A 25,732-nucleotide genomic window follows, 5' to 3' on the forward strand; every position below is an offset into this window, starting at 1 on the left:
AGAACCCAAATAAAACCACGGCAAGCCCTGGATCTCAAAGCCTGTCCCTACACGATGAACAATTCAAGAAGAGTTTCATGGGAAGAGCGGAGGTCCCAGGGGCGTGAGAACCGCTATCACTAGAGGTGAAGGACCTGTAAAATCGATCCTGTCAAGACCCACGCCGGGCTGCCCGGTCCCGCCACACTCCCGCCAGGGACCAGCTGTTCACCTCACACGATCCCCGCGGTGCCACATCCGTCCACCGCGGGGCCCGGCACCACCCTGCTCCTCCCTGGGCTTGCGGTGCCTTCATGCGACCGCCTCAGGCCCTTCACACTCGTGGGCCGCCCGTCCGCCTGCCGCCCGGGGCCCGGCCCCGCCCGCCATTTCGTGTGGGAGCCGCCCCGCCCGCCCCCCGCTGCGGAGGCGGCTCCGTCACCTCACACGACGGCCGCCTCCCCGCCCGCCCCCGGCCAGCGCCCGGCCCTGACTCACGCTCGCCCCCCCGCCCGGGCCCCCCGCAGGTCGCCCCCGCCGCTCGCCCGCCGCCGACCGGGCCGCACCGCACGGCACCGCACGGCACCAGCCGAACCAGACCCCTCCCCTGCCTGCAGCAAGTGGCAGCGGGAGAAGGGCGGTGGCGCCATCACGTGAGGGCCCTGCCTGGCGCTCGGCTCCCCGCGCAGCCTCGCCGCCGCCGCCGACCCCCGGCCCCGTCCCCAGCCCCGCGCCTCGCCTCGCCTCGCCCCGCGCTCCCATGCCCAGCAGCGAGGCGGTGCCGCTGGGGCTGGGCGCCTGCCGCAGGTCGGGGGCGCTGGCCGGGATGCTGGCGCTGGTGGCGCGGCTGCTGGAGTGGCTGCGCTCGCTGTTCTGGAAGGAGGAGATGGAGCTCACCCTGGTGGGGCTGCAGTACTCGGGCAAGACCACGCTGCTCACCGTGCTGGCGGTACGCTGCCGCGGCCCGGCCGCCCGCCGGCCAGGCGGGGGGGCAGGGCGGGGGCGGGGGGCGCTCAGGGCGGCGGCCGGCGGGGGGGGGGGGGGTCGCCGCGGGGCGGTGAGGCGGGGGGCGGCGGCCCGGCGGCCGGCCGTGGCCGGGGGGGGACCGCCCGCCCCGAGCCGGCCGCTTCGCGTCGCTGCCCCCGGCAACAAGTGCGGGCTTTGCCTCCGCGGGCGGCGGCGAAGCCGCCTCCTGTCATGAGGTCCCGCGGCGCGGCGGGGGGCGGCGGGCGTGAGGCAGCTCTTGCAGCTTGTGCGACCTGGAGAATTTCACAGCGGGCTCGGATGGGTGTGAAATTGTTTTAAGAGGGAGGAAGAAAATGTCTCCTGCGTCTGACTGTGAAGCGTGCCCATCTCAAAGCCGGTTCCTGGGCACGGACTCTTGCCCGTGATTCAGAGTTGGCTTTTCACGGCCAGTGTATCCCAAAATCACTCACAATATGTTGTGCATCCTCCAAGGCCACAACTCTCCTGTCACTGAATTCTCCCCTCCCATCAGTTGCATCAATATTGATGCCTCCCACAGTTCCTTGATAGCTCTTTGCCAGCACTGAAGCCTGATTTTGGCATTCCCTTTCCACTGTGACGATGGCCTTGCAGCCTTGTTCCTCTCTGATGCTGACACCTACCATGACGTTTCCCATTTTGTTGCCATGCTGAAATACATTCCTCATCTTTCTTTGCTATGCTCTCCGCCCTTCTGCATTTGGGTCCATCCCGAAGATTTACTTTCCATCGGAAGATGGAAACAAATATGTATGTTAAATATGATTAGTACTAATCATGGAACTTCTCAGGACCTACCCTTTTCTGTGAGGTGATCGTTGCTGTTAGATGTATTGCATCTTCACCTGCCATGAGATACGGGCTTCCAGATGTTCTTCAGTCCTTATCCTGAAAAGTTACTGGGTCAAGAGTCAAAACCAGACTGGGAGGTGTATGGCCTAAAGTCAAAGAGATTGAGACAATGACAAACATGAGTATACGATATTTGTTGTTTGCTTTCATATATGATTATGGATTAAGGGAAAAGTAGGAGGTTAGTGAAGAAGTGGAGAGAGGAAGGAGAAAAAGAAGTGGGGTAAGGAAAGTACAGAAAGCAATGAAGGTATGCGCTGGGAGACATCAGCAATCAATAAACAGAAAATACCTGGAACTGGTATTTTAGTTAGTTAGTTACCCTCGTGATCCTGGTAGCACGGGCCTCAGCACTCCTCATGCCCATTGGAAGTGTTCATCTCCCAAGGGCAGGCTTTGCTGAGGAAGGGGGAAAAGGCGTGACAGATTGTATTGCTTCTTGGATTGATTTCATAAACAGAGCAAAGAAGAACACAGCAGTTCAGAGACCTCTAACAGTAGTGTGGGGTATTAGACTTTGTATGTGTAAATGTTTGTCTGCTTATTTATGATACACCACCTGTGGAATGGCATCATATGTTTGTCTCTCTTGTGCTAATATCTTGAATACCAGAGCACTGCTGTTACTGCAGGTCTGGTTTTGCCAGCAAACATATTGCTTAAGAATATTCTACAAGACATCCATGTTTTCTGACTTGGGGAGTGTCACAGATTGCAGGTTTTGTAGTTTTTGGATCTTTCAATCTGGAGATGACACACCATGATAATCCCTGAAGAAGGGTGGCTGAAGAATTTGGGAGTAAGGCAATGGATAATAGCTTACTCTTGAATACAGTTGATATGGGATGGCAAAGAGATTGAGAACTCTGTGTGCATTTGTGTGTGTGTGGCTAGAGTGTGACGAGATGAAAAAAACTGTCACAAAATAGTGGCTACTTAAAATGCAATCTGCAATGGATCGTAAAAAAAATGGTAGGAAATTGCTATTTTTTCCACTTTGCAATAGTATTCAGAGATTCTATCATGCTAACACTGAATAAACACCCTTTGAGACAGTCTCCTCCCTGAAGAGACTGAGCCATATCTAGTCCTCTTGTTACCAGTGGAAACCTTGGATAACGTCACTGCCTTTTACTGTGGATGTGCACTGATGTAATGGAGTAGAATCAGGCCCATGGTTGTTATGGTAAGGAGTTATGGCAGTATTAATTATCAGTTCAATATTCAGCAACATTTAAAGAGGACATTACAAACTTCTTAACATCAGTTGTTTTCATCTGTGTCAGGATGTAATCTCTTTTTTAGTGAGATATGACAATAAACTTGTTTGCACGTCTTGAATATTCACAAAAATAGGTAATTTGTCATGTAAAACTTCCTTAGGAAGCAAAATGGAACAGATTTTTTACTTTATGATGCTTACAGGGCTTGAAACAAAAGACAGTAATTAGAGGTTTTGGACTAATGCTGGCAAAAGAGTCAACATATTACTTTCTTTTCATTGTGTGGGAAAATAAAGAACTGTAAATATAACACTTTCTTTGTAGCTGGTTTCATTCAACCAGGATGGAAAATTTTTAGAGGAAAAGACTAAAGACCAATAAAGGGGACAGTAATTCTTTGCATTATATCCCCAATACCAGAGCGGTTATGATGATTTTTTTTTAATTTTTGTCTTCCAGTTGAGCATATTACATGTGGTTTATAATTCGCTAACAAAAGTCAAATCCTGACTTTCTGTGAGTTTGTTTAAACAGTAGCCTCCTGAGTTGGCTGGCTGTTTTTCCAGGCATTCCTGTGCTTGTGTAGCGATGCTACATTCTCAGGGTTTGTGTGTTCATATGTGTTTATATGTCTGTCCTCTACAAATAAATGTAGTATGTATTTTAACAAATTAGGCCAGTACCTGCTACAGGAGATGGTTACTGATTGGCTTTGTCGTACTCCATCCAATTAAAAACTTCTGTCACTGCTGGGTATGTGTATCTGTATGAAACTGCAGGTGCATTTGTCTTCACTATCTTTTCCTACTGCTGTTGACAAGTCATTGAAGCAAGGAAAGACGAGGGAGAAAAGAGACTTCCAGAAACAAAAGATGGGGAAGATGTATAGTGCAGAATTTAGCAAGACGGTTCCCATAGGTAAGGTTGAACAAGTAATTGATGGAAGTTGTTTCTTGCCTGAAGCATCTAATTCCAAACCCCAAAATCTTGTGAGAGGATCAAGTAACTGTCAAAGGTTATACACCTTTTAAAGTCTCAGATTAAAAATAATTAATCTTAGTTTGTGAACACAGACTGGAGGCATAGCATATTCCCACTCTGCCACAAACCGTCAAGAGGAAAGTTGCAGAAAGCATATAGAGACCAGCAGTAGCATTAGGGGTAGCTGGTAGCAGTGTGTGCACTGTGAGGCATGTAGCTGCTCTGGTGCACCCTGAAGCTCTGATCATCCACTTCTCAGATGGGAGGGACCTGTTGGAGCATGCCTGCTTCACTCCTTGTCCACATATCCGTATTTTCTTCCAAAAAAACCCCAGGGCACATGGGATGATGAGATGGGTGAAGGGAATATGGGCAGATGGATATGGAAGAGCAATGGCAAGCCTCTAAGGTCCTGCTGTCCTTTGTGGATGACTGGAAAACCAGGACTACTGTGTGTGTTGCAGAGAGCACCTGGGCCTCTGTGTAGACATAAATTTTAAGTAACCATCTGCATATCTTAATGCACCACTCCTAGGAGACACAGTACCATGTTAATGATACATTTTGAAAAGGCGGAATGAATAATGAGTTGTCTATGTAGATCTGAGTTTCACCTTTCTCCTCAAAAGCTGTCTTCTGTAGTGGGTAGATGCAGGTAAGGTTCCTGTTGGCATGATGACAAGCATCTGTCTTGTAAAAACATTTCTCTGAACTGGGGGAGGAGGCAGCACTTTGGCTTTATAGTTTGGGTTTATGGTGTGCTGAGTTAGTACCTTGTATTTTTCTGTCTTAGTGGTGTTCTCTTAGCTTCTACAGTAGGACTCCTCTGCTGTCACCTACTCAGAAGGAAAGGGTCTGCACGTAGTACTCTCTACATGAGTACTCCTTCACTGTTTATTACATTTGGAGTTAAACCGTTGGTAACAGTAGTGAAGAACTACAGGGAAAAATCCTGATATAGTCAGTTCTATCATATTTTATCATACTGGGGGTTGGACTAGGTGATCTTTAAAGGTCCCTTCCAACCCAAACCATTCTGTGATTCTGTGTTTTGACCATGCTGCTTTCTGGTTTGCTTAGGGATCAGATGAAGAATTATCTGAAGTCTCGTGATTTCTGGGGTGATCTTTGTTGCTGAGGAGAATAAAAGATCGTTTAAAGAGACTGAAATGAACAGTCTTCCTTGGTGTGACAATGCATTAATTGAAGTGCTGGCCAGTGCTCTTGTAGAAAATTAATGTCATATTTTACAGTGTTGTAAAATAAAAATTTTAGATTGCAAATGAGAAACTCATCTGCTGTATATCAACTATCTTATAATAATATAATTTTTTTTTTGTTTGTATCCTAGTCAGGGCAGTTCACAGAAGATATGATTCCTACAGTAGGCTTCAATATGAGAAAAATAACAAAAGGAAACGTTACCATAAAGGTAGGTGTGCATGTTTGAATTAATACAGAGTGTATAACTAATAGACAAAGTGATTTCAACTTGGAATATGAAAGCGTAGGAAATTTCTTTTAAGGTGATAGGATCATTTATCTCTTTTTCTAGCTCAAAAATAACTTTAAAAGCATATAGTCATATATTTCTCTGTTACATTAATCTGTTTGATTTCATGGTATCCATGCCAGGCACAAACTTTGTTGCACTCTTTTGGGTTAGGAAGGTCATAAAATTCTGCAGTGTTAAGGGAGCTGAGTTGACTCCTGCAGGTGCCTCTGTCTTCTCTCTCGCCCCCCCTCTCACAACTCTAATTGAAATCTCCAGCAACGTCACTCCTAACTTAGGCATCTCAGCAGAGAGTGCAGTTTAGCTCGCATAATGTGAGCTATATGGAAATAGAACATCTGATATAAGTCAGTTGTCAGGGAACCGTCTCTTAGGCCTGTAGAGAAATATAGATGATGCCAGTTTGGTTGTGATTCATACCATAGGCATCAATATATAGACAAATCACTCCAGTAGCGTTGAGGTCTCTCTGTTGTTTGATTATGCAAGGAGCCTGGTTGATTAGTCTAGATCGAATTCATAACGTGTATCTAAAATTAGGTGAAGGCAATATAGGTTTTTGCTTTTACCTTGACTTTTCCCTCCTTTTCCTTCATTTCCTCTCCTTTCTCCCTCAGTTCTAAAGATAGTCTTTTTCCTCTGGTTTGGTGTGACTCCTAAACCTAGGGAGGATTTTCTGAAATGACTTGTGATGTGAATATAAACAGTTGTTAACTGTCTACCCGCTCGCTTTAAACAGTGAGCAGGTAAAGGGTGGTAAAAGGGATAAGTGACTTCCGTTGATTGGGAGATGTTAAAGCTGAACTAAAAAAAACCTAAACCTAAAATGACCGTAGGGATATAGATACTGTGACTGCCTGTCTGTTTCTGGTCTTAGTTTCTTGATATACTTTTTCAAAATTTCACATGACCATAGGGCCTTCAGCTGTACATTTCACTTGTGTATCTATGTCTCTGCTACAGGCTTGCAGAATAATCACTAGGTTCCTCTACAACTGCTTATACGTTACAGCACCTAATAAGCCAGTCTTTTGAAATCTACTGAAATTGAAAGTCTAATGTCACCCAACTATTTCCTATCATCACCCCAACTCTCCTTCCCATATACCCTCTCGAAATTCATGTCAGGTTTGGCTGAGATAAAAACTCTTAACGTTACCCATGATTTGGTCTGATTTTAATTTCCCAGGACATTTTGGCAGATTGCCAAAAATAAATGATGGTGAGTATCTTAAAACTAGGTCCACAGTAAAGACTGTGAAAGGCTTGAAAGGAAAATGGAGTAAAATGTAAAATGGAGTAAAAGTAAAGTTGGGGAGAATCATTATTGCCTTGGTAACCATGACTTTGTGCATGATCATTATCATAAGTACATGATTAGAGCCTACTTTGGGAGAGAATCAGACCTCAATCTTATGACAGAGCAGGTGATCAAGAAGACAAAGTAGCATCGTATGAGCATTTTTAATTCACGCATTTCCTGAAAGGTAAATGATTGATAGAAGCCTAAACTTTTTTTTCAGTGTAGATGGTGTGCATGTGTTTGTGAGTTTAAAAAAGCCAAACTGTCACACGATGAGCGCTACAATACTCAATGCAATGTGGCCAAACTCTTCTTTGAAGTAAAAAGCATGTCCTTCCAGGATACAAAAATTTCAGTAGAGAATTTTTTCAGTAGGGAATGCCTTTCTGTAGCCTTGAACAACCAGCTTTTGTGTGATAGTAGGAGAAAATGTCCAATTTAATGTTTTAAAAGAAATACAAATTATTATATTAATATTTTTATTAAAATATGTTGTAGCAAAAAAAGCACGTACTGCAAGAGGTGTCAGGAATTAAAGGTCAGCTTTTACAATCAGCTTAAGTAGATCATGGTGTGAGGTTTTACCTTCTGCTTTAAGCCTGGCTCTGCACCCTTGCACCCCTTTTCCATCAGCACCGGTGATCCCATGGCAAAGCAGTAGTCAGATCAGCCAACTGATCTAAATGAAAGCAACCTTTGAAAAAAGGAACAACCAACCAAAACAAACCCACCCCCATGTTAGCTTCTACCCAGTCAAATTACCTAAAAGTAGTGTACTTCCCAAACTGCTGCGTAATTGCTGGTGCCACCATGGTGTGGTTAAGCAGGATACAGACACATGCAAAATCATTCATTTTGGGGGCAGCCTGGATAGATTGACTTAGCTGCAAAACACCATAGAGCACAGAATCTGAACAGGAAGAAAGCGCTCTCCATTTGGTGAGAAAAACAAAGTTTTCCTTCATCCTTCCACTCTGGTAGCTGCAAACTTTTAAGCACAACTAACATAGCCTGTTGTTAGAGGGCTGCAAGAATTATGGGTTCAATATGCACACATAGACTGATAGTGGATTCAGATGGACCAGTGACAGTATTTTAAAAAAATAAATGTTTAATGCTGTATTGTTAGGATTTACGAACTTTGGATGGTGTTAAGTTTTCTAGTCCTTATGATTAATTCATGATTCATATTAGTTGTGAAAGAGAATTTATGGAGAAGTCAATGGGCATTGATATCAGAAGAACAGTCTGATTGATGTGCTAATTGTATAGATTTTCTCCCCCAGGATTCTGTTTATAATGCACAAATTAACATGTACACTAGCTATGACAGCAAATCAAATAGTGTATTTACAACAGGAACATCAGAGGTACTGCCTTACAAGTCCAAATGCATCCTAAGGCTATCCCATGCTTTCTTGACCTCTTCTACATCAGTGGCAGATGTGTAGGAGAACGGGACCAGTGGCAAAATTGTGATTAGCATTGTGATATGAAGCAGCAAATGCAGACTCACAAGCAAAAGCTGTTTGTTTCAGTTTAAGTAGTCAAACTGTCGTAAGTTTTCACTTAGTCAAAGAGGTATTTTTTTCTTACTGTTCTTTCAGGCATGCAGGCGTTCTTTGTCCTCCTGCCTGAGCCTTCCCTTCTCTTTCAGAAGAGTACCTTTGTACTGAAGCAGTACCTTCCACTTGAGCTTTAGCAATGCTTCCCAATTCATCCAGGAGAGGATTCTATTTTAATTATTCCTAAATGTCAGTTTCATACACTTTTCGTCACATCTGCCTTGCTTTACCACTGATCAAAGAAGTTCACAGATGCCACTGGAGAGGCATCCGGCAAAAGTTACCGGATTCAACCATAGTTCATAAATAATCCACAGGAATAGGAATTCCCTTTCAGTTCCCTTGTTTTCTGTCTTTTGCATAGAAACAATAAGGCCATGATTTAGAGTTCATGTAGAGAAAGCATAAGGATAGTTGGATAGCTGCTACAGAATTGTCAGATGTGGAAGAAAATGAGAAAGCTGTTGATGTTTCATTCAGCTGGGCAAACAAAAGTCATTTACAAGTAGACAGTCTTCAAACTAAAGTATTTTTTGAGTTCAAGTAGGTGAAGGAAATGACTAATAAGTTTGACTGGAGTTGTCAGCACAGATGATATTGTAAGATCAAGTTCATGCAGGGAGGAGGTGTGAGTTTCTGTGGAACCGTGCCTTGGTTTACACTTTGATCTCAAAAGCCATGTTATATATAGTTGTTATAATAGAGTTGTTAAGAATCAGGGGATAATGCTAACATTATTAATATGTTCATTAGTTTCAAAAATGATACTTGGTTTGGAAACCAATGTGCACAGGAAAATAATTTATCTTAACCAGTTCTCATGGTCTCTCTGCTAGAAGAGCATACAGTGAAAGTAAGAGGTGTAGGGGAATATAACACTTAGGTATAGATGCTTATTTCCTTAAAAGCCTGTCAAGATGAAGTACTTGTACGTCACTATTCCTGTATCTAGGTAGGCTGTTAAAATCTTACAGCCTAATTCCTAGATAAAGTTTCTAAAATTATTTTCCTGTGAGAAGAATGACATTTGGTGGTAAGTTGATGACTGAAGAATGGTGAGGGGGATGCTTCTTGCTGGAATCCTTTGATGAGCTATTTGCAGCCTGGTCAACAAGGATTCAGAGTGAAATTTGCTTTGACCTTTTTATCCCAACAAAGCAGGCTACCTTTCTCATAGAAATATTATGATATCCAACTGTCAGCTATTATTAAAATTTCTGCATAAAGTGTTATTTTACTAAACCTATGAGGTCCTTCAAACATGACAGGAATGATCTTCATGGTAAGCAGATAGGTCTTGTGTCAGGCCTTTTTCAAAGGTCTCAGGGGACACTGCAAAGCAGAATCAATTAAACTTACTGTAAGAATGAGGCTGAGAAACTGAGTCAAAAAGTCATCGAGTGAAAAAATGGCATTCCAGAAGGCTAAGACTGGTCACCTTAGGCAAAAAAAGTAACAATGCCAACAAGTAGGTGATCCTAATCCTTTATCTGTTTTTTGCCAGACTTTGGGGTAGGCCACTAAGAAGGAAGTACTGTGGTAGTGCAGTGTCACTGCCTGGTTTCTGGACGACAGTTCTGTCTCTAGGTTACATACATTTGCAGAAGGCAACAAGAACTAAGGAGCCCACGGTCTTCTTTACTTTCTTCCTATTTTGGCAGTTGTTTCCAGAAGCTAGCAGATTTATTCTCATACTTAATCTCTAATCCTAGAGTATAAAAGTATCATCACTGGCATGCTTGTGTGTATGAGTATTTATTTGAACTACACTGAAAGAAAAACACTGATTTATGCAGGCCTAAACATTTTGTAGGAAAATGCCAATTTCATGTGCTCTTTAATCAAAGTTGAGCGTGATCAGAAACGTAAAGCTGTCAGCTTTAACCATGAATTGTCAAATTTTGGCTTGTCAGTGTATTTCATAGAACTTGTCGCCTATTAGTTCCAAAGAAAGGAATCAAAGAGAAAGGATTTTACCAGGCAGCATTTGAAGTCTAAGCAGGAAACATCATGGATTTTTAGATCGTGGTTGAGGTATTAAATTACAGAATGATTTCCAGCATCAAAATAGCTAAGGTACTACAAGATACGATCTGTTAAAACTATTTTGATGAAGTTCATAATGAAACTGATGGCTATCACTTTATAATGACAAAAAATTCTATGAGTGAATTGATTTGGCATTTTAATTCCAAGCAAGTTTTGTTTCCTGAGTGATTTGATTTTGATGGGATTGCTCTGTTTTTGGATTAGCTCAGTATTAATAATCTTTTTGCTTTGATGAGATTTACTGTTCAATAAGCTAGACAGTAGCTGAAAAAATTCTTCTAGTAAAACAAATTTCGAGACCCTCAGAAGACATGCATTGCGAACTGTTATTTTAAATGATTGTCAAGCTCCAACTAATCAACCTTAATTCTCACAGCGATGGTCTTTTTGATAAAAAAGTAATAGAGCAACACAAAACATGCGTACGCACAAGCAATGTAGCAGCTTCATTTTCCTTGCTCGTGCAGTTCGTTTAAGCTTACTCTCTTCAAATAGCACTGCCAGCCAGTTTCCGTACCCCGCCTGGATATTGCAGTGCGGAGGGAGCAGTGAGCAGCTGCTCAGGGGACTGGAGCTGCAGAGGTTGGACTGCGGTCACGCCAGCTGTCACCACTAGAGGCCAGCGTCCTTCCACGGGAGCTGCAGCCCGGGCCAGTGCAGGCCGGTCTGCTGGAGGGCAAAGCCAAGCTTCTTGCTACTTGCTCTGATGTGGCAGAGAGGGAGGAGGAGGAGTATCCTGGCTCTGCGCGTTCCTCTTCCAGCTTCCTTCGTTGCAGCACTCTTCCCTCCTCTGGACAGTAGAGTTTCCAAGTCTCCAAACATCCTCATAGAAACAGAATCCTCTTACTTTGTAATGCTTCATCTTGCTATTCAGCAGCAACTAAAAGCCACCTTACTTGTCATGTCACCGTCTCATGTGTCATGCAGTAATGCAAGCCTCTGTGTGTACTGCCTGTATAGCTCCAGTAGTGTTTCAGCAAGTACTGGCTATTCTGTAATAGCTTGGGTCGCTCTGAAAAGGCTGTGCCATATCTGGGCTGATTTCAAGTCAAGGTGGTTATTTTTATAAAGAAGAATTTTTGTGGGATGTCGCAGTGATTTATGATATCTGTGTGTAAGGAAAAGCTGTACTGCTGGATTCAAAAGGGCTGTGATCCACAGCAGGAAGTCCAGTTACTAGTGATATACCCCAGGGATTGTTTTGCATCTTCATTAGTGACCTGGATGATGAGACAGGGTGCACCCTCAACAAGTTTGCTCATAATACAAAACTGGGAGGAGTGGCTGATAGAGCAGAGGCTTATGCTGCCATCCAGAGGGACCTCAACAGGCTGGAGAAACGGGCTGACAGGACCCTTATGAAGTTAAAGAAAGGAAAGTACAAAAAGTCCTGCACCTGAGAAGGATCAACCCGAGACACCACTACAGGCTAACTGGCTGGAAAGCAGCTTTGCAGAAATGGACCTGGGGGTCCTGGAGGACACCAAGTTGACCATTGGCAAGCAGTGTACCTTTGCTTTGAGCAGAGACACCAATGGCATCCTGGGCTGCATTAGGAAGAGCTTTGACAGCAGGTAAAGGGAGGTGATCCCTCCCTTTTACTCAGCACTGGTGAGGCCATACCTGGAGTACTGTGTCCAGTTCTGGGCTCCCTAGTACAAGAGGGATGTGGAGCTACTGGAGAGAGTCCAGCAAAGGGCCATGAGGATGATTAAGGGACTGGAGCATCTCTCATGAGGAGATGCTGAGATAACCGAGACTGTTTAGCCTAGAGAAGAGAAGGCTCAGGGGGATCTCATCAAAGTAGCCAGAAGACTTAGCGTGGTGCCCAGTGACAGGACAAGTGGCAATGGGAAGAAACTGAAATATGAGAAATTCCATTTAAACTGTAAGAAAAAGTGTTTTTACTGTGAGGGTGATTGAACATTGGAACAGATTGACCAGGCAGGTTCTGGTGTCTCCATCCTTGGAGCAGTCTGCTCTAGGTGACCTTGTTTTGACCAGGGCGAGTTGGACTATACAATCACCAGAGGCCCTTGCTAGCCTCAGTGGTTCTGTGAAAAGGAGTTAAATGAGGGTTAGAGAGTGGCTCGGAGAATAAGTATGGAGCATATTCAGAATTACTCAATGATCAACTAAGAAGGAAAAGTATGAAAGCACTCTCCCATCTGATAGCTTGGGAATAGAAGCCTTGGAGACTGTATCTGTGCTGGGAGTTGTGCACTGCAGAGTGTGAGACAGGATCATGCGTTAGATAGGAACCCCTACAGTGGTTGGGAGAAAGACATGGGGTCAGAAGCCATGTTCTGAGTCAGAACAGGCAGTGTTGAATGTCTCACCAGTCATTCAGAGTAACTGTTAGGACTCCTAAAAATGAGGACCAAGAGTTGACCTCAAGGAATCATCTAAACCAAACTTGTGCTCTGAGGTGAGTCAGGTATTTACCTAAATATCGTAGGTAATTGTTTCTTAAAATTTGTTCTTCCATGAAGAAGGTTCTACAATATCCCTTGTTTTGTACAATGTTCTTTCACTCTAAGTGTTAGAAAGCTTTTTTCCTAATATCTGACATGAGTTGCTGTCATCACAAATTGAGTTGCTTTTTTCTTCTCTTTTATATCTAGCAGCCATTTCCTGGGAAACATTATGGTTCTGCTCTCCCCTCCCCTCTTTATAGGTCATATTTTCAAAATCTCTTCTCACCATTTCTTTTCTCATCTGGACTTTCTCAAATTTGTCGGTGTCTGTTCTATAGACTGATGCTCAAAACCAGACCCTCCCTGACACTGAGGACAGGGCGGTACATACTTCCAAAATTGTACATAAGATGCTTCTGCTAGTACATGCTCATTTAAGATCTGCAACACTGTTGAAACACATATTTAGTTTGTGATCTGCTCAAGCTTTTTGTCCTGCACCTCTACCTCGTTATTATCAATTTTGTGCTAGTACATTTGGTTCCCTCTGTCCAAATGTAGCATTTTGAACTTGTGTGTGTTAAATTTCAGCTGCCTTATTTCAGACCATCCCTATAGTTGTTCCGGATACTTTATGATTCTGATCTTTTCTTTTTATCCACTTCCAGCTTGAAGTTATCTGTAGTTTACATAAACGTCTTTTATTTCAACATCCTGTTGGGACACCTGGGAACCATAAATGCTGCCCCTGGTTAGCTCTGTCCTCAGCAGCTTTGTCTCATTGATAAATGCTGGGAATCTGTCAGGATTGCTCAGACTTGAGAGGTAGAGGGCAAGGGGGGCACACAAGGAGAGTGCCAGGGAACTGCTCTGCAGGGTTAAATCTGTCATGGGAGAATGTCCTTCTCTTGTCTAATCTATCAATATTAGATTACCTTTTCCCAGCATACACACTGTTGTGCATCCTCCTGGCTTTTCTCTGCTATTGAGCAAATACTCAGTTTTGCTTTCATGGTTATATTTTCTTCAAGGACAAGCAAAATTAATAATCACTACAGTAGTTATTGATCTGCTGTTTTGAGTTATCAGTGTCCTTGCCTCTGGTCTCCTTGCCCTTAGTCTTCCAATGCAGTCTTCCAATTCCTTCTGCCTACAACTTATAACTTCTATATGCCTACTTTCACCAGAATCTCTTGGATTTTGATGTCTAGAGACTGATTCGTGATGATGTGAAAAGACGGTTCAAAGGATTGCGTCTGGTCACACAGAATCGTGCCTTTCTGCTTCAGGGAGGACACAATGTGGAGGCTAGGATGGATTAGCTCCTTCTGTTTAGAGGTGTGTTACATCTTGATTGAAGGGATTACAGTCTTATCTCTAAAGATGGGTTCCCTGGTGCCCTCCTGCCTTAGAACACAATGTGGAGGTAAGCAGCACGAGGTTCAGAAAATGGTTTCTGAGAACAGACTTTGCTTTTGTGTCCTGTTTAAAATCCACCTGTTGATCCTTCCAACATTGTACCTTGTGTCTCTGATAAAATGACAAATATACCCTGATCATTGAGAAATACCCCCTCTCATTAAAATGTCTCTGCACTTGTGTTCAGGAGTTGAAGATGATACTCAGCCATTTTGTGTTGCAAGTCGTAAGTCCATTTCCAGTTCTTCTGTGAAAGTGCTATGGTTAAATTAAATAATTTCATGCATTTATTTTCTTTCCCTATTTCAGATAATTATAACTTAATATATTGATGTAAACTGGGTTCCCAAGCACTATTAAAGATACCTAGTCTATCTTGTGTCCTTCATGTTGTACTTTAATGAAGAGCTGTAAGCCTTATTAGGGAAACTGACTGGAAATGACTTATCTTTCCATTGTTTCAAGGTGACTTTTTCTCCTAATGAAAATAATACTTGTTCTGCAGTGCAATTTAATATAGTATAGATACAGTAGATCATCAAACAAGGACAAAACTGGTATTTCTTTATCTTGGATTATTTATTTTGTGATTAGTCCAGGCTACATCATCTTGTAGTTTTATGTGGCTACCAGGAATAATCGCTGTCGGTCTCCAAAAATCTAATCTTACTACTGGCCTTTGCTGTCCTCTTTCCCCTTCTTTCTTCTCTGATCTATCAAGAAAATAATTTAGTTTCTTTTTCCAGACACACAGATGTGCACCAGATGGTTACTGATAGTTCCAAGGTCTTGATGAGTTATTGGAATAATTAGTGTTGGTGTGAGGTTTGTCATCTAACTATAATACTGAACTGTATACTCATCTCTTTCAAGCTTTTAAAAGAAAAGGTTTATTTTATAAAAACTTTTGAAACAGCGCTTCACATGTCACTGCAGATAATAATTGATACCCAATTCATGGTCAGAAGTTCACTCAACTCTCTTTCATATGTAAAATTCTTGATCTTATAAAGGGGATCAAAGGCAATCTACATTTAGGTGATATACTAATTTTATGCCAGAAGGAATGGTAAGATATCAATCAGGGAATGATCTTAATGGTGAATTGGGAAATATTTCTTTCTAAAATACGAACATAAGGTGTTGAAAATGATAGAGAAATGAATGCATAAGTATGATTTATGGATTGTGGAATTAAAAATATAGTCCACATTAATTGAAAAAGGCCTTATCCCAAGGGCCTAGTAAGTCTCGCTCGTTTGTGCAAGTCTTTGTTGCCACAGCAGGTTTAATAAGTTTGGATTTATAAAGTATAAATATGAAAACATCTCTTAAGAAAATTTTGCTTCTGTGTATGTTACTTCCAAATTTAGTTTGTGCTGTAATGGATATGCCTCCTAGATCTGGTACATGGTACATACTGTTTTGATAGCTAAATCTGATTAAAATAAGAAATAATTACTTGTCTTTGTGCTTGACATAGGAACAAATCCATTCCTTTTATTTTTCAGTATTCATCACTATTTTAATAGGTGTGTCACTTGTAACACAACTGTCTTTGGATGTAGCTGCAACAGCTACATCGGCATGCAGCCCTTGCCTGCATGATTTAGATCCTTTCCCTGGTATTTTTATCTTGGAAACAGTTTTGAAACAAGATTATTGTCATCAACCAAAAATACTGAATTTTTGCAAGCAAGGCAGAATAACTCCTGTACAGAAACACAATGTGCTATTCTTTTAATGATAAGGAATTCGGTGGGATTGCCGGACACTAATAGCATGCATAAGTATTTGCAGGATTGGAGCTTTATAAAATCCTAAGCAGAATTTGAGCTTCCTTTCCTTAAGATTCACTGATTAATTACTTCAGGCCTACCCTACACTGCTGTTTCCTTTCTGGTTCTGATCAGTTAATCCACGCGTCTTTTAAAGCACATCTGATGAACAAATGGGAGAGCTGTGGAGGTATTGGAGCTCCTTAGAGTATATTGTCCTTTACATGGACTCAATCTGCTCTCCAACCAACTCTTTATTTACTTAATATCTGTCTTTATCCTGCTGAAGGCCTGATGCATTCTTAACTCAGGTCTCCCTAGCCCCATAAAAAATGCAACTTCATAACTGTTTTCATACAATGATGCTATTCTTTATGGGTTTTACACTGTGTATTTGCAAGAATTCATGAATTCTTGAGGAAGGTCACTTAAAAACCCGCCTACACTTAGGCATTGTCAATACAGCCTGCATGCTGCACGTAAGAGTTCTTTTGTTCTGTTCTATTTGCACTGTGTAGTTCAAAAAAGTTTCGGGGTTGGGGTGTTCTTACCTTTTTCAGGTATGGGACATTGGAGGGCAGCCAAGGTTTCGAAGCATGTGGGAGCGTTATTGCAGAGGAGTCAATGCAGTTGTGTAAGTTTTCTTGTGTATGCCCATAGAAAATGTATTTTAAAAAATATATTGCTAATATAGATATGCTTTTCTTCCTGTCCACCTCAATCACATAAGAAGACCCAACACAATAAAAATAGCGTGCTTTACACATCCAGCAGCCCAGGTATATAAGTAATTGAGTGTTCCGGGCCATTTTTTCCCTACAGCCTGTATTTAATTCTGTATCTTCCTGTATTAATAAATGCAGGGCTTATACAACTCAGAATTGTTTTAATGCCGTTGTCAATGCGAATATATTTGTCACATTTCAGATGTTTTAATGCAACTTTCTGCAAGTAATGGACAATACCATAAATAACTATATTGCCATTGCAGTTACATGGTGGATGCAGCAGACATAGAAAAAGTAGAAGCTTCAAAGAATGAGCTACACAGTTTGATAGATAAGCCACAATTGCATGGAATTCCAGTAAGTATTTTGATTATTATTCTTACCTGAATGTGGACAGTGTAGCCTAAATCCTCATGAATTGGTTCCTCTGGACTCTTGAAAATACTAGCTTAAATATGGTGCAGCCTTGATACACTGAGCGTTCTTACAAAAATTATTGTAACATTTTTTCAGAGGACGCAACATCTTATCAGTGCTGCAGTATGTTTGTATGTTTTCTAGTCTAAAGGCCAGAATAGATTTGGAAAAAAATCATTTTCACATGTGGCATTATCAGACAGTAGTTACTTCCAGTCAGTCCCCTTGTTGGCTGGGTTTGAATCAGTGACCCAGGTATGTTTCTGGCAGTATCTTAAGGCATGTGAGACTTGTCTTTCTGAAGGTTGGCAGACATTAATATCAAATACTGTTCTCTGCTTCCAGAGATTGTGGAGGAGCTTGACTTTTTCTGTGTCCTGACTTTTTCTTGACTTCTTAGTTTTTCAAACTAAACTGTATGGAAAAAATGTAAATATGCATCTGTTCTCCAGTAGGAAGTGTCAAATAATAGTATATTCTGCTGAAATTCTAGTGAGGAATTATGGACGTGGAGAATAATGTTGTTTAATTAAATGTACTCTGCTGATGTAGAGCTAGTAGGAATCAATCAGGTTAGCATTGATGATTGATGCTGACATCACCAAGTGAGAGTTCATACCTTTGATCATAAGAAAGAAATCAATGGTACATATAAATCAGGAAGAAGTTATTCACAACTTGATGGCTTTTGCTTGGCCCCTTTTTTGTAAGCAAATATTTGGACGCTTGGCCAGTGCAAGTAATCAAAGTCATCTGAGGATGAGTAGACAGACAGCCAACATGAAATCATTGTGAGAATAAAGTTCGCACATATCTGTTCTCAAAAGAGAATTTTTCAAGTGACTCTCCGTCTTTTTTATAAGATTTGCTATTACTGTTACGGTTTTTTATGTTAAGTAGATATCGAACAAATCCTACAGAAATCTACAGTCACGCTATTCATGGCGAGTGACATTGTCTGTCCTTTGTACTGCCTTCACATCCTGTTTTACTTCGCACTTTTCCTTCCTGAAATGATAGGTGTCTCATATCTTCAGAAGTATTTAATTAAGTTCCTTTCCTTTAAATGTTATCACATTCCAATTGCCCAGGCTGACCAGCAGAGTAATTTCCAAGGTGCAGTAATGTATTTTTTACTTATTTTTGCTTCATAGGTAGTAACGAGTATTGAACTTCCTTCAATTTATTGTACTTGGGCTTTGGCACTATAGATTTTAAGGTAGCTGTATTAATCTGAGACTGCAAATAACGAGTTTTAACGTGTTCCAGATTCATGGGAAATAATGGGATAATCTTGACTCAGAATTGTAACGCATCTGGAAAACAATAATGCAATCATAATTAGAAAAACCTTCCATTGCTTATTTTATTTTAGAATGTGCTCAACCCATTCATCTGATCTTAATTTACGCTCGAAGCCTTAAGTATTACGTAGGAACTCTTAAGTTCCAGCATCTATTCAGTCAATTTTCTGCATTTCTCAGACTTAATTCCTGATGGCTGTCCTTGTGATTTCTACCATGGATGCTCAAAGGGGAGGGAGAGGAATCAGTCATGTGACTGGTGCTTGGGTGATACATGGTTTGGATGCCCGGCTGTTTAGTATGTCAACATTAAGAAGCAGGGGAGCAAAATCGTAGAGAGAATCATGTCTGCGTCTTGAGGACCCGGCCTTTACTTCCGGGGCTCTTCTTTTAGTCTGGTCCTGTGGATTGAATGTTCATTGGTGGCTTGAGTGCACCTGGTGCATGCTCTCCTCCAGGTTTAGTTGCATGCAAAAGGAATCCACTTGGTGCAGTCTGACCCCATCCCATAAAGCCATCCAGAATGGAGAGATTCACTTCCAGAGGAGACTTCTGATACTGATACACCCAGAAATAATTGGATCCAGTTTTCAGAGGGTGTGCATCCAGCATCTGACCCTGGCTAGAAGCCGGATTTCCATCATGCTCCTACAGTCATTGGTCATTTTGAATATGTCCGCTATTGTGTTCTAAATTCTTGACTGCAAGATCCAAAATAATGCCAACAAAGGGTTAAAGATAAAAATAAACTTCTATTGCTCCTGGATTTAACATGAATATGAATGATTTCTTTCAGGTCTTAGTCCTTGGAAATAAAAGAGACCTCCCAGGTGCACTGGATGAAAAGCAGTTAATTGAGAAATTGTAAGTAGCTGGCCTGTGTGAAAAGCTGAAACACTGAAATTTGATACATAAGAGAAAATCATTGGTAGTCTGTGGCAATAACCAGCTATAACAGATTCCATTTTACATTCTCAGATACTCCACTCCGAGCTCTGCTGGCAGTTGAAATAGCAATCTAGGCTGATAACTGACTGCAGTAGATTTGAACTTCTCTTGATTATTATTTCGGTTGTATAAAGTTGTTTCAGATAATCCTGTTTTCCCATCCCTGAAGATACAACTGCTATAGATAGTAATAGGCTCACTTACTTACACTTTTCAGAGTACATTGTAGTGTCAGTTTAATGCTTGAATAGCATTAGAACAGAACCATTTCAAATTACTGTCTGTAAATGTGAGCAATTCAGATATTTTTGGCATTTATCCAAAGCATATACTTATAGATTACTGAAACTAATCTAAACTGATGCATTTTAAGGGTAATTGTAAAGGAAGTATACAATTTTGTAAAAATGGCCAGTATAGCACTAATTTTGCAGAATAGGAGTCTATGTCTCAAATCACGTAATTTTAATCAGTGGGAAGTGAAGTTTCAGTATAGAAGCCTGGTCCAAAGGCTAAGCACCTAAACAGGGACTTAGGAAACACAGAATGGATGAGGTTGGAAGGAACCTCTGGAGGTCATCTTGTCCACCCACCTGCTCAAGCAGAGCCACCTAGAGCTGATTGCCCTGGACCATGTCCAGATGGCTTTGGAATATCTCCAAGGATGGAGACTCTGCAACCTCTCTGGGCAACCTGTGCTAGTGCTCAGTCCCCCTCAGAGGTAAAAAGTGTTTCTTTATGTTCAGAGGGGGCCTCCTGTGTTTCAGTTTGTGCCCATTGCCTCTTGTCCTGTCACTGGGCTCCATCTTCTTTACAGCCTCCCTTCAGATATTTGTACACACTTATAAGATCCCCCCTGAGCCTTTTCTTCTCTAGGCTAAATGGTCCGAGCTCTCTCAGCCTTTCCTAATATGTGAGATATTCCAGTCCCTTAATGATTTTAGTGGCCCTTCACTGGACTCTCCAGTAGCTTCACATCCCTATTGTACTGGGGAGCCCAGAACTGAGTAGAGGGGAAAGATCACCTCCCTCGACCTGCTGGCAGCATTCCTCCTAATTAGCCTTTTTTGCCACATTGCTAGATCATGTTCAACTCACTGTCCACCAGGACCTCCAGGTCCTTTTCTGCAAAGCTGCTTTCCCGGAGGAGTTGGCCCCTGGCATGTACTGGTGCCTGGGGTTGTTCCTTCCCAAGGGCAGGACTTTGCACTTCCCCTTGTTGAACTTCATGAGGTCCCTGTCAGCCCATTTCTTCAGCCTGTGGAGATCCCTCTGGATGGCAGCATAACTCCCTGGCGTATCAGCCATTCCTCCCAGTTTTGTGTCATCAGCAAACATGCTGTGGGTACACTCTGCCCCATCATTCAGATCACTGATGAAGATGTTGAACAGGATTGGACCCAGTATTGATCCCTGGGGTACACTCCTAGTTACTGACCTCCAAGTAGCCTTCGTGCCACTGATCACCACACTCCGGGCCCAACTGTTCAACGAGTTTTCAGTCCACCTCACCATCTGCTCATCCAGCCCAGACTTCCTCAGCTTGTCTATGAGGATATTATGCAAGACAGTGTCAAAAGCCTTACTGAAGTCAAGGTACACAATATCCACTGCTCTCCCCTCATCTACCAAGCTGTGGATTTCATTGTAGAAGGTTGTCGAGTTGTTCAAGCATGATTTCCCCTTTGTGAATCCATGCTGACTACTCCTGATCACCTTCTTGACTGTCAAGTGCCTGGAAACGGTTTCCAGGATTAGTTGCTCCATCACTTTCCCAGGGATCAAGGTGAAGCTGACTGTCATGTAGTTCCCTTGGTCTGTCCTCCTTCCGGCTCTTTCTGAAGATGAGTGACATTTGCTTTCCTCCACTCTTCAGGCACCTCTCCCAGTCGCCGTGATCGTTCAGAGGTTATCGAGAGTGGCCTTACAATGACATCAGTCAGCAACTTCATCACTCGTAGGTGCATCCCACCAGGGAAAATGGACTTCTCTATGTCCAGTTTGCTTATGTATTCCCTGACCTGATCCTCTTCCATCAAGGCTACCACTTCCTTGCTTCAGACATTCCCCCTGGTCTCTGGGGCGTGGGATTCCTGAAGGCTAATCTTGCTAGCAAAGGCAGCATTCAGTACTTCTGCCTTTTCCATGTCCTGCATAACCAGGTCCCCTGTCTCACTGAGCAATGGGCCCCCATTTTCTCTTGTCTTCCATTTGTCACTTACGTACTTATAGAAGCCCTTCTTGTTGCCTTTGGCATCCCTCACAAGATCCAGTTTCAGCTGGGCTTTGGCTGTCCTAACTGTGTCACATGCTTGGACAATGTTTCTGTATTCTTCTCAGGTTATCTGTCCCTGCTTCCACCTTCTGTATGCTTCCTTTTTGTGACTGGGTTTCGCAGGAGCTTGTCGTTCATCCACTTATGCTTCTTGGCTTTTTTTCCGGACTCATTAGGATGGGCTGCTCTTGAGCTTGGAGATGATCCTTGAATATTAACCAGCTTTCCTGGGCCCTTCTTTGCTACAGAGCCTTATCCCATGGGACTCTTCCAAGCAGATCCCTGAAGAGGCCAAGTCTACTCTCCCGAAGTCCAGGGAGGTCACTATTTAGTTCTCTTCTTTATTAGAGTCTCTTGTGTGATCTCAAGACTCTTTCCTTCTCAGTGCCTTCGCTCCCCATCTGTTTCCTGCATGTCTGTGTCACTTGTGTGAGGATAAGTAAATGAAAAAATAACAAAGTAAGTGCTCAGAAACTCTTGAGGGGGATAGGGAAATTCCCAGAAAGAAACAGAAGTTAATTAAGAATCAGTTTCTTCCTAAATGTAGAGGCATCCTTCCAATAGGAATCAGATCTGATATATTTACGTATGATAGAATAAACATCCTGAAGATTAATGGTGTGATCATTTGAGTACTATTATTTGATCATAACAGTTACTACAGATAAAACCTCTGAATTCTAAATGAAAAGAGTAAAAGGTGAATGCGAAGACGTGATAATGTTACTTGGTTGCCACTACAAAATGTTATTTTTAGCTCATGTATTTCTGTGTTTTTATTATTCACTATTATACTGACTTAATGAGAAATTTGAATTTTTGTGAAATGACTTTATATCCTTTTAGTCTTTATCATTTAAGAAATGTGAGGGTTTTGTGTGCCATAGCATATTTTAAAAATTTAATATCTGAGGATAGAACTGAACCCACTGAGTAAAAAGCAGAAAACATGTAATTTAATGTAAATTTCTGTTGTCAGTTTTTGTGGAGTTATAACACTACTTATTTTATAATTTTTTTTCTGTAGAAACCTTTCAGCTATTCAAGACAGAGAAATCTGTTGCTATTCTATTTCGTGTAAAGAGAAGGATAACATTGGTAAGCTTCTTTTTCTTACAGCATCGTCAGTGTATACTTTGTACTTTGGATCAGATGTTAAAAATGTTAATGAGATTTGAATATCTAACTCCAATATATAACTGAAAATCTCAATTTACTTTGAAAGATTTTGTTGCAAATATTGCATGCAATTGTATTTGTTTTAATATAGAATTATGTGTAATTCAAAAGTCACTTGTAGGATTATTTAGTTCCAGGAGACGTTAAGAAATTAATTTGATGGGGCCTTGGAAAAGCATATTTAAAACCCAAAGTAATTGAATCCCTCACAAAAACTGTGTTACTTTTGAAAAAATAGTAACTGAATATGAATAATTAATGAATTTTGGTAAGTGTTTTGCTCCATGCATGATTTTACTTTGTAAGCAGGCCTTGCATGCATGTGGCTGTATGGTAGCGTTCCTCAAACTGAGGGACTAGTGCTTCTGTCCTGTTGGAGATGTGCAGAGCGTATCCTGAATTCAGTGAGGTTGTTTTCCACCTTGTCTTTGCTTTTTGCCCTTTCCTCTCTCTCTCTCTCTCTCCCCCCCCCCCCCCCCCCCCACTTTCCTCTGCTTTCCTGTCCCTTTCCTCTGTCACATTCTCCCCTTCCATTCCCTCCGCAGAGCAGGAGAAAGGGGGGAAGCACAGGCTGAGCCAGCAGCAGCAGTTGCCTGGGGGAATGCTGCCTCTGTGTCACCCTTCTTCCCTGCACGCTGCTGAGACAAGTGGTGCTGGATGGGAGGGATACAGCCTGGGTAGATATTTATAGCTGCTTCTTGAGGAAGCCAGACTCGTTAGAAGAGCTGGGCAGCTCTATAGGGCTCAGCTGAATGAGAGACGGTGGGAGTGGGAATGGGAGAAAACCAGTTTCTCCCAGCAGCAAGGGAAATTTCTATCCTAGGACAAGAGGACCAGGTAGTGGAAGTGGTGAGGAGACTATGCCATGACATCTGGGCTTCAGAGAGCTGGGGAAAATTTCAGCGGTGTGCAGGGATGTGTTAGGCAGTGAGGGCTTCTCTTGGAAATGGTGTACTCAATTTGGGTATGTTGGTTTGAAGGAGTCCAGACACAGGTTTGCTGCAGCTCGGGGTGTAACAGTTATCTCTGAGTGAGGGAAACACACAAAATGTGCTGTTACACTGGGGAAGATTAGACTTTGGGATATAAAGACTGAGCAAGACAACATAGTCCGGATTATCTGCATAGGTGAAGGGCAGTGAAGGTGATTGAGGTTTTAGAAATGCAGTGCTTCATCCTCATCAAATTTGCAAGGCTGCAGTGGAGGATTTAAAAAGTGGTATTGTGACTAGAAACTGGTAAAAACAGCTTAATTTCTGAAACAATCCTGGAGAAAATAGGTTTTGATCCTGGTTCATTTATATGGGTGGCCTGAAGGAGAAAAGCATGCAAAAAAGCATGCTAAAATTTGGAAATGGAAAATAATGAAAATAATGATCACTAATACAGAACCGTGTAGATGACTTACTTGTGGAAGTCCTGGGAGTAGTGATGAAAAAGACTCAAATCCTAACTGAGAATCACTCAAGTATCTTCCAGTGTAACATTGTGCCTAGAAAGGCTAACCTGGTTCCTGAATATTTGCCCAAAGAAATAACAAATGAGAGCAGACTGCGTATATCGTGTGTTTGGAACTGTGCGGGCATTGCTGGAGCACTGTGTGCCGTATTTTGAGGAAGACCTTGAGAAACTAAAAAGAGGTTGGGCAAGAACCTAGGGAGATCAAGGGACTGGAAAATATAATGGAAAACTATAATGAAAATATATTTAGCTTATTAAAGTGATGAAACTACTAGGCTGTTAAGGAGGAGACTGGGAGCTGTCGTCTTCCTCTGCATTTTTTATTGATGCCAATGCAGTTGAATGAGGTGATAGTTGTTTTTCAGTGCAAACTGCAGCCTAGCTGGTCTCATCAGGAGGTGTAGGTGTAAGGCTGCCAGTTTCTGTGTCCTGAGAGACTGTGGAAGATTAGCGTTATCATTATTAGCTTTGTTTTAGATGCCATGGCATGCTTTTGTTTGCAGTCTCAGTGCCTAAGGTGGTCTGCCAGGATATTCATAGAATGCTGTCTTGAACTTAGGACAGTTGTGGCATCAAATTTAAATTTGAGAGCTAGAGCTGTTGCTACCCCCTGACATCCTTCCTACCTCGGTGACAGATGTTACTGCCTTGAGGCAAAAACATCTAAGCTGCTTATGAATCAGTTTGTGAACTGCTGCAGTTTTCAGCCCAATGCCTTAGGTTGTATCAGGCAGGGTACCAATTTCAGCTATCAAATTTTAGTCCAGTGTTGCATGTCTTTTGGAGACCTTGGACTCCTACAACCTACCTAAATGGCTTCTTAATGCTTTGTCAGATGTTTGCCCTTCTCTTTCCTTCTGGTTATGTATTTCTGCCTTTGTTCTCACACTGCATTTCATTCTAGTCTGGATTTTACAGTTCATGTTACAGTCATCGTAAATCTTTGCTTTTCCAATAGTTCTTCATCTGTGGCTTAGAGAACTTGATGTCAGTCATCATATTTCAAGAACACAAAGTGCACATAATTTAAAAACAAACAAAAAACAACAGGAAAAAACCCTACCTGGAGTTTTAAGTACTGAGTTTTTAATTAAGTGTAAATGAGAGCCTGTGGTTTCTGGGGTTTGTTTTTGTTTGGTGGTTTTTGTTTTTTTTTTAATTTGTATTAACCTGCTGGTGTTCTGTTGTCCTTTTAAACTCTGCAAACAGGCTGTTGAGTTTTTAATTTTGTTTTATCTGTCCTGGCAGACATAACATTACAATGGCTTATTCAGCACTCCAAATCAAGACACTGTTGAAGAAAACTTGTGCTGAAGATAACTCTTTCCCAATTATT

General features: G+C 42.0%; 1 protein-coding gene across 1 annotated transcript; it reads left to right on the plus strand.

The window, feature by feature from the left end:
- Positions 1 to 739: 739 nt before the first annotated feature.
- On the plus strand, positions 740 to 25,694 carry LOC309589527 (ADP-ribosylation factor-like protein 8B; the record flags this gene model as incomplete). The annotated part of the gene is made up of 7 exons (XM_082309750.1): positions 740 to 928; positions 5,392 to 5,472; positions 16,645 to 16,718; positions 17,076 to 17,169; positions 19,330 to 19,397; positions 22,784 to 22,854; positions 25,645 to 25,694. The coding sequence occupies 7 exons, from the start codon at positions 740 to 742 to the stop codon at positions 25,692 to 25,694; spliced, it is 627 nt and encodes a 208-aa protein (XP_082165876.1).
- Between the last annotated feature and the right edge of the window lie 38 nt (positions 25,695 to 25,732).

The sequence above is a fragment of the Platalea leucorodia genome, assembly GCF_965183815.1.
Source record: "Platalea leucorodia genome assembly, chromosome: 4".
Taxonomy (NCBI): Eukaryota; Metazoa; Chordata; class Aves; order Pelecaniformes; family Threskiornithidae; genus Platalea; species Platalea leucorodia.